The sequence below is a fragment of the Leptidea sinapis genome, chromosome 21 (genome assembly GCF_905404315.1).
Source record: "Leptidea sinapis chromosome 21, ilLepSina1.1, whole genome shotgun sequence".
Classification (NCBI taxonomy): Eukaryota; Metazoa; Arthropoda; class Insecta; order Lepidoptera; family Pieridae; genus Leptidea; species Leptidea sinapis.
Window position 1 is genome coordinate 10,999,934 of NC_066285.1, and position 9,154 is coordinate 11,009,087.

The 9,154-nt window shown below is 31.9% G+C and overlaps 2 protein-coding genes across 5 annotated transcripts; one reads left to right on the top strand and one right to left on the bottom strand.

The window, feature by feature from the left end:
• The first annotated feature begins 203 nt into the window (after nucleotides 1–203).
• Nucleotides 204–3,160, top strand: LOC126970670 (mediator of RNA polymerase II transcription subunit 7). 3 transcript variants are annotated; one of them, XM_050816759.1, is made up of 4 exons: nucleotides 204–471; nucleotides 620–827; nucleotides 934–1,202; nucleotides 2,919–3,160. In XM_050816759.1, the coding sequence occupies exons 2-4, from the start codon at nucleotides 639–641 to the stop codon at nucleotides 3,121–3,123; spliced, it is 663 nt and encodes a 220-aa protein (XP_050672716.1). In that variant the 5' UTR covers nucleotides 204–471; nucleotides 620–638; the 3' UTR covers nucleotides 3,124–3,160. The 3 variants fall into 3 exon arrangements, with proteins under 3 accessions (XP_050672716.1, XP_050672717.1, XP_050672715.1); XM_050816760.1 differs by having other exon boundaries at nucleotides 204–435; XM_050816758.1 differs by having other exon boundaries at nucleotides 204–401.
• Nucleotides 3,161–4,124: 964 nt separating this feature from the next.
• LOC126970633 (apoptosis inhibitor 5) lies at nucleotides 4,125–8,824 on the bottom strand. 2 transcript variants are annotated; one of them, XM_050816704.1, is made up of 8 exons: nucleotides 8,564–8,824; nucleotides 8,277–8,438; nucleotides 7,838–8,182; nucleotides 7,275–7,472; nucleotides 6,775–6,969; nucleotides 6,423–6,692; nucleotides 6,142–6,306; nucleotides 4,125–5,220 (listed from the first exon to the last, which is right to left on the bottom strand). In XM_050816704.1, exons 1-8 carry the CDS (start codon nucleotides 8,636–8,638, stop codon nucleotides 4,945–4,947), a joined length of 1,686 nt encoding a protein of 561 aa, XP_050672661.1. In that variant the 5' UTR covers nucleotides 8,639–8,824; the 3' UTR covers nucleotides 4,125–4,944. The 2 variants fall into 2 exon arrangements, with proteins under 2 accessions (XP_050672661.1, XP_050672660.1); XM_050816703.1 differs by having other exon boundaries at nucleotides 4,125–5,223; nucleotides 8,564–8,821.
• Between the last annotated feature and the right edge of the window lie 330 nt (nucleotides 8,825–9,154).

A 9,154-nucleotide genomic window follows, 5' to 3' on the forward strand; every position in this document is an offset into this window, starting at 1 on the left:
GAGGATATAGTTAGATTAGTTAAACCTTTTATTAAGCTTAAAGAATCTGTTACTATTTAAAAGTTCTTAAAGTTGTGAAATATAAAAAATTATACGAATTTCTATTTTTATAATTAGTTTGGCTGTATAGATATATATTCTTTGCCTAGTCTAGTAATAGACTGAGACAGATCACAAGATACCAGGCCATAAACTCCAAAAAAAAAAAAGAGACAGATCACAGAGCTAAAACCTAAATTTAATTAAATAAATTTTTGATTTTGATGAAAGTAGTTAATTGTTAAAAGTTAAAATGTATTCGTGATATTATTATTATATTCTCATATATCTCTCTGCTTGGCTTGTGTTGTACCCCTGTACCTGCGTCTTTAACTTAGTATATAAACATATTCTCAATATTTGTAAGTTTTCAATAAGATTTGTGTTTTTTATTTCGTAAGTAAATCTTAGTGTTTATGATAGTCAAAAACAGTAAGTAAGAGTATATATAAAACCATAAGTAGCCTTGTTGATTGTTTATTTATTTGAATTTTAAAACAATTACTATACTGGCTAATTCATGATCGAATAAGTTAAAGAAATTACCACGGCAGTCATATCTCGTAATTTAAATTTTCAGGACATATTTCTACCCAACAATGTCTTCAGAAACAGCACAAGTCAGTTCGTTACCTTTGCCACCCATTCAATATATAAATTTTTATACTGATGATAATGTAAGAAGAAATAGAGCCCCTCTACCGCCTAGACCTATTCATGATTCATATTCAATGTTTGGCAATACTTTTAATGCAGATGATGCTATTATAAGATCATTGGAAAGTCAGGTAAGAAAATTTAAAAACTTACTATAATGATAGTATTAATATTACAAAATAGTATATAATATCATAATCATCAATAATATATAATATTTTTTTATTCTTATTCAAGGGCTTCAGAAGATTATATCCTATGCATTTTGAGAGGAGGAGGGAGCTTAAGAAACTTAATCACTCATTACTTGTGAATTTTCTAGATCTACTAGATCTTTTAGTTCATTGTCCAGACTCACCTAAAAGAGCAGAAAAAGTAGAAGATCTCAGCCTATTGTTTATTCACATTCATCATTTATTAAATGAATTCAGACCTCACCAAGCAAGAGAAACATTAAGAGTTATGATGGAGTTACAAAAACGACAAAGAGTTGAAACTGCAATGAGGTATGTATGGATTTTCAAGCTTTAACACACACTATCCCAAGAAACTTATGCCCTTGTAGCATGTATATAATATACAGCATATTTTCTTACTATCCAAACACACTTTGGAGAGGAAAACATACAGGGCTTGAATATTACAACATAGGGTCAGTGAGGCCAAAATACTAGCAAGATAACTTTAGTAAGTATTGTAAGAATGTTTAATATTTTAATAAATGACCAACAAGGTTCTTTATTGGTCTTTCACACATTAGTATAAAATAAAGCTTAAGTAAGCCTGGTTTCATTACATACAGTATTTTACTGTGGGGTCATTCTGCTGATATTGACATAGTGTTAGCTCTGCAAAACAGAGCTGTTCATATTATATATCAGCTTGGTTATAGACAGACACTCAACGAAAAATTTAAAGAAATAAATATTGTGACTTCTTTGTCCGTAAATTTATGAAAATTTAATAAATGTTTACATAAATCCAACTACTCCACAGTTGAATATCTAAGTGATGGGACAGCCTGAGCCTAGATTATGATTATTTTATAGCAATAGCAATGACAGTATAATATTGTATATTTTATTAATAAGAGCACAAAAAAAGAATGCTGAGAGAGTTTCTTGTGTCGCTTTTCCCTCAGAGGTCCCATTTGTTTCCGGAGTGCCTAGTATTATCTAGTATATTAAAAATGACATCAAAAAGGAATCTATTTTCAAAGGTTGTCTACCTTGGTTCAGTGTATACTCAAATCTGTTCATGATCCTCAATTTGCTCATTTTCTAAAAATTTACAGAGTCAATTACTTGTTCTTGGGATACCAGGAGTACCAACTGATTAGCTAATTACCAATATTACACCATCATTATTGGTCACCATCCATGTAGCTCAGCTTGCAAATCTCACTCATAGATGGGTGGAAGCTAAAGGCTTGACATAGTCAAAGATTTTGATCAAGGTTAGCACGAAGGGATTCTAAGAAGTGTATTGTTATGGGTTCCTAGAGAAATTATACAATTGGATTACTAGCTTATCAGATCACAGCATAAAATCGAGTTATAGTGTTATGCCCTGCCCTGTTTCTCTCTGCTTAACAATGATATGCTGCAATTCAGTGGTATTCATTGCTATGTAAGCAACAGCACTTGAAGCTTATTATGATGATCAAGTCATATCCATGCTACTTGATTCTTAGATTTTGCACAGAGATGAGGGGTCTCTCAGCATCTTCTTCTTATACATGGGGAGCGATCAGATAGGTTGTTCTGGATATTATACCCAGCCGAAGTACACCACAGGACATGTGAATGCAAAAATTCCAAACAAATTCTTTATAGAAATTTTGACTGTATGTATGTATGTCCTGAAATTTTTTATTCTTATCTTACATGAACAATATTAAAAAGAGGTTGGGACAACATACTTTGACAATGGACAACATCACGGGCATCAGCTAGTATAAAATAATTATTGCTATCGCTGCTAGCCCTAGAAAGTTGTAATGTGTGGTATCAATCACACTGTATGCATTTAAACATGCATGGCTTGTTGAACATCACAGTAATTGTAGTGTATGTAAAATGAACTGAATATCATAGCAGTTTAGTTTTATTACTTTCAACATTTGATACAATTCAACAAACCTATCTTATGTCTGCTTTTAAATATTGCAATATAATAAAATCCACTAAATTAAGATACTATAACCATATAAATTATTTCAGATTTCAGAAACATTTAGATAAAGTTCAAGATATCCTACAAAATGCACTACAAAGCCTGCCTGATCAAAATGAGATCGAATCAAATTTCAAAATACCACCAGAAATATTAGAACAAATGGAAAGCAGTCCAAATGATACTTCTAATCCAGATGCATGTTATGAACTTGATTATATTATGTGTAATGTGGTGGACAATATGAGATAAAATGTACCATTTTTCAGAGAATAAATAATTTGGTTCATTTAGTTTTATTCATTTTTCCTGCACATAGGATTTCAAAATTACATATTTGTATGGAACTCTTAATTTTGCAATATCTATATTATGCTTGCACGGTTATACAAGGTGATGACTGTTTGCGAATTCGCAATCTGGCTGGTATGAGGGGTTCAGACTATTCTCAAATTAAGGTATTAAAAAAAAGAATTGACCGTCAAGAGTAAACATTTTACCAGTGGGAGGCTCCTTTGAACAGGATGCCGGCTAGATTATGGGTACCACAACGGTGAATATTTCTGCAGTGAAGTAGTAATTTGTAAGCTTTATTGTGTTTCGGTCTGAAGGGTGCCGTAGCTAGTGAAATTACTGGGCAAATGAGACTTAACATCCTATGTCTCAAGGTTACGAGCGCAATAATAATTGTAGTGCCACTCTGAATATTTATAATCAGACTCAGAATGAATATATAAGGGTATTTCAAGAATCCTGAGCAGCACCGCATTGAAATGGGCAGGGCGTCTCAATTGCCATCAGCTGATCGTCTTGATAGTCCCTTATTTTCATTAAAAAAGACGCCCTGCATCTGGCACATCTACGAAGATATTCAAATTTCTAACAGATGACCAAGTTATACGGCTGCCGTCTTACCACTGCCAATATAACGCTATTAAAATAATAACTATACAGGTACTATAACCGCTTTAATTTAAATTCCCATTTTTGACCTTATTGTAAAAAATAAGTTCTTTTATTATGACATCATTATCAAATTATAGTACAGGAGGCCATCTATGATGTCCAAACAAAAGACATGATATGAACATCATGTGTCGCAAACTGAGGAGCGCATTCGCCGCTCACAATATTGGGTTCAATCAAGAAAAGCAAGCTGCATTATATTGTAATGGGCTATAAATATTTCACTTTCCATCAGGCGAGTAAATAAATTACCAGACAAACTAGGCTAAAAATAAAAGTCAAATAGGTAGAATTAAAATTTATATTTGAAATTGTAATTATCTGGTCTCAAAATTCATGTTTCTGTAAGAAAATGAACCGTAGAAATCATTCTGAAACGATAAATATTAACCACAATACTGCTAGAAAAGATGTGCATGAATGTCAAACATATTAATGCCCATTACTTACCAGACCTTGATAGAAGTGCAGTCCATGATGATAAAATTGTGATACTGTTCTACTTACAATAGCTACAAGGGCAGGCCTTTAATCAGTTATAGCTTCCATCGATGATGAGCTCCAGATCTTGTTCATTTCATTCTCTGAGCACTGAAATTCACAAACTGACCCGCAAATGCCTTCTCAGAATCTATTCACTATACATTCCTAGTCATACCACCCACATATTACTTGACTTACATTAAAATATCCTACTCTCTATTTATTAATAATACAGACTTACCACAAAATATTAACCAATACAGAGGTTACTGGCAATGTCAGCTGACACATTTGTTGTCAAGAAAATAGCTGAAACAATTAAATAAAAAAAATCCATTGACCACACCATTGTATCACACAAGATACTTACCATATTGGTTTTTTTCCCATGCTTAATAGCTAAAACCAGTTAAATATACCTAACAAAAAATGCCAAACAGATCCGTGGGCTACTTCCTTCGCTGAGGCACCTGCATAATTTGTCTAATGAGATGTCAGTTAAAAGTAAATATGAAGTAAGTTAGTCAGGTATTAAAACATTCTTGCAAGTATTTTATAAGTCAACCCTACAAAATTTGAGAAAATAAGTCATTCCACTAATCTAATTGTCAGTCAAATTAAATGTTAATAGTTGTTACGACGTCTATAAGGTCCATTATCACGGTACTCTCTACGATAGCCACCACGACCCCTCCCCGAACTACCAGTGAAACGGCCGCTACTACCAAATCTTGAACTATATTTTCCGGATGGTGGTGTGTACATTTTCAAGTTTCTATCACCACTTCTTGATCGTTTTTCAGGGGATTCTTTATTGTTGCTGTTGTTGTCAAATGTGATTGGACGGTGTCGTTTTTGATTAGCTGCGTCTTTTTCCTCTGTTTGTGTTGGAACTATATCCTGCTGAAAAATTATGACATCAATAAAATCCCAATACACATTGTTATATAAAAAATGTAATATAATATAATCATTCTACAAGTCCCATATATCCAAGTTTATAGCTTCAAAACACCTGTAGCTTATTTTGCAGCACTCAAAAGACCACAATTTTTTTTACAAGATATCAATATACGACTTTGACAAAATTCTAAAAAAACATCTATATGTTTAAAAGTTAACTAAAGTTACTAAAACATTATTTTTGCTTACATTAAATACATCATCTTTTTATGATTTTACCCATAAAATAAGTATTTTCCTTAATATTGGCATTGCAATTTGACAAATTGTTAAATTTTAGAGATCTATTCCTTGGTATTGATCCTAGAGAGTTGGTTCTGGTCTCGAATTGTAGACAAGTTTTTCAAAGCTCACAACATGGATATGTACTGATATATCAGTACTATTAGTAGTCCTGAACTGTCCATAAATGTGTGTTTTTAGTGTTTTCTAGCATTCATTATGTCTGGCCCAGAGATCAATGAATGTATGGTAAATGTAACATAATAATTAGGAATGTAAAGTTTGTACTTTAACGATTTAGAACCCTGAGAGCTAAATAATCCACTAAGTTACATATATTTTAAAAACACATTAAAACTGCTAACAAGATGATTAATTGTAAGTTTAAACTTAATTAATATAATATAAATTAGCTACTACACAACCAATATTAGTACTCATATCAGAATAGCTTATATATATATATAAATATTTGTAAAAATTATTAAATTCATATAATATTTCTTCTATTAATGTAAGGCTGTAAGTTTTGAAATATATTCCATCTTTAAGCAGCAAACCTTAACAACAATTATTATTACACCCAAACTACAATATAACTGATACTTAATTACTATAAATAAGTTAAATACTTACCTCTATGTATGGCTTTTTCGTTTGAAGGAAGAGTTGAATTTTGCTCTTAAAACTGGGTGGTGTACGGAAAATATCTCTTATAAGTGTGTTAATATTTGATGTTGTCTTCAGAGCGGCAACTTTTAGCTTGTTATCATCTGAATTTTCATCTTCACCTTTTTTTCCCTAAAAATATTAATTAATAAAAGTCAAGCAACTATAACTGCCTATTTCAATTATAAGCCTCTGATAAACAATAGAAGGTTTAATTATTTTATCAATATAAGTGAAAACTATGTTACCCGAGTCACTTCTTTCAACTTCTTTATATATCCTTGTGTCAAACGTGCTGTGTACTGCAATCTTAGCCGCAGAGCCTTTAGTCTATCAACATCAGCTCCGAGTGCCTCTGGCGATTTTCTACATAAGGTATGTAAGGCATAGAGTGCATATTCTACATGAGAGAATTGTAATGATGGCCCTGATTTTGATTCATCCTCTTTTGTCTCACTTTTCTTTTCTTTATCTTGAATGTCATCTTCACTTGGCAATGGAGCTTCAGGTAAGTAGTTCTGAAAAAAAAATTAAATATAGCAAGAAAAAATATTAATGCCAGTGCCAATATATGATCATATATTGAGAAAGGACCATTACCATTAAAACATTATAAACAACATTAATTTTATCCTGAGGATTTTCAATTTCTCCACAAAATTCCGTTATTTCAGCAAAAGTCTTCAAGAGTTCAAGTTTTACATCTGTTCCTCCCTCTGTAGTAGTTATTTCATTCCATTTTGGTAGAACATGGTCACAGAATATATTTACAAATTGTGTTGAATCCACTTGGGTCTAGAAAATATTTATTTAATTACATTACTTACACAATAATATATAAAAATTATTGGTTTAAGTTAATTAGGTTTGATTTCTGTAAAATTACAATTTTGACAGGATTTTACAATTAATAACACAGAAATTAAAATTGAAGAAAAAGGGAAAGTTCTTACAATTTTTTGTATTTCCACCCAATTAAATTTTAACATAATGAAGAAAATAATTGGTTTCTTAAGCTTGTTTTTGACTGTATTATTTATTAGGGCTTTATTTGAATATAATTTATTAAAACAAGCCTTTTTAAATAACATTATACTTACCGAAAACAAAGGTATTGCATGTTGAGAGCACTGCAAAAGTCTGTCCACATAGTCTGGGTCCTCTATATGCCAGTCGTTTGGAGTGAATGCCAGAGCAGCAATAATTTGTGTTAATTCTTTCTTCCCTGCTGGTGTCTTGCCAAGACGAGACCATTTTAGTAGATCCATAATATGTTCAAACTCTTCAGCAACTACATCCTATAATTTAAATAAACTTATTTGTCTTAAAATAAATTAATAGTGGGCATACAAAAAGATTGACTGACAATCTGGTCTGGATTGCCTGAATATGTTGGGCGAGGGCAGCGCAGGACCAATTGTTGTGGAGATCTTTGGGAGAGGCCTTTGTCCGGCAGTGGATATCTTCTGCCTGATGATAATACAAAATAAATAAAGTATTATATGTATAATTATGATTAATTTACTATTTGAAGCAAATTAAGTAATTATAGTTTAATGATAGCATAAGTGTCATCATTGTACCAGGTACATAATTATCTTGTAAATTAAGTAATTACATTGAACAATAACTCAAATGATGAATGATTCAAATTATATCATACCTCTAATAATTTTTTTCCTTCTGCGATGATGAGATCCTCTGCTTCTTTATTTATGATTTCTCTTCCAAGTTGTTTCACTTTAGTGGCTATAAATTTAATGCATCTCTCTCTAACAGTTTCATTAGGGGCATCACTATCTGTACTCTGGTGAATTTGTAAGAATAATCCTGCCAAAGCTTCTTTAGGATCAATTTTCAGAACAGCAAGCAATGAATTAGTAACCACATTAACTTCTGTTTGATCTTCTGACTGCAGCAGTTGAGCTAAAATATCAGCAATCCTCTGAGTATGTTCTTTGCTAGTTTTACACATTGTAGGCAGCTCTTTGATAGCTTGCTTACGGATCTGAAAGCAAAGTTATACTTATTCATATAAATACGAGATGGATACAAGTTTATCACTAAAATATATATGTGTTTATTTTTTTACAAATACATACAGCAATGTCGTCATCTTCACATAGATCGAACTGAGCTTCAATTGCTTGTTCCGCCAAACTTGGAAAACTGCTGAAAAATTTCGCGATAAACTGTGATGCTAATCGTTTTTCCTTATCGGATCCCTTCACAGCGGCCAATATTTCAAGGTATTCTTTTTCGTGCTATAAGTGAAAATATATTAATGAATATAAAATATATAATATAGTAATGATAAAGCTACAGATATAAGCCTAAACTGTCAAGTATTTATTTAGTAACTAGCAAAAACATATATTTTATAGGTTACCTTTGATATATCATCTTTAGCATCAGCAAGCAAACCGTAATTTTGGTACAATTTTTCAATATTATCAGCAGCCATTATGTAAATATTACTACACTATTTCATTAATACTTGTGGGTTAAAGAATTGAGTAGTTTCTATACTAGTCACAAGTATGAATTATCCACAATCCACATGAAATAACCAAAGAAATAAGACTATTTTTAATACCTACTGAATGTGAATAGGTTACGACTAACGAGCGCGGTTGAGAATTTGAGAAATTGTAAGCGAGACGTCAAAAGAGTGAATTTACTGAATAGTGAATAGTGACACAATCCTATTCAACTGACAAGTGACAACGACGCCATCCGCTGACAGTATTGTAATGGGTGATTGACAGCCGACTGCACAGAGTACATTATATAATGTAGGTTGACTGTTTGTGATTGTGGCTTGTAATTTGTTGTTACACAATAAAATGGAGGTCTAACTTATATCAAGTAGGTTTTCTTTGCCCCTAACCCAATGACGTTCTCTACATATGGACATATCATTTGCAGTCTGATAACGGAACGGGAAAAGTGTGCTTAAAGACAAAGTAAGCACACTTTT

Coding starts and splice junctions, on each gene's coding strand:
- LOC126970670 (XM_050816759.1), top strand. CDS start 639: ATGTCTTCAGAAACAGCACAAGTCAGTTCGTTACCTTTGCCACCCATT. Junction 828..933: donor TAAGATCATTGGAAAGTCAG/GTAAGAAAATTT, acceptor TTCTTATTCAAG/GGCTTCAGAAGATTATATCC. Junction 1,203..2,918: donor AGAGTTGAAACTGCAATGAG/GTATGTATGGAT, acceptor AAATTATTTCAG/ATTTCAGAAACATTTAGATA.
- LOC126970633 (XM_050816703.1), bottom strand. CDS start 8,638: ATGGCTGCTGATAATATTGAAAAATTGTACCAAAATTACGGTTTGCTT. Junction 8,439..8,563: donor CTAAAGATGATATATCAAAG/GTAACCTATAAA, acceptor TTTCACTTATAG/CACGAAAAAGAATACCTTGA. Junction 8,183..8,276: donor GTGAAGATGACGACATTGCT/GTATGTATTTGT, acceptor CTTTGCTTTCAG/ATCCGTAAGCAAGCTATCAA.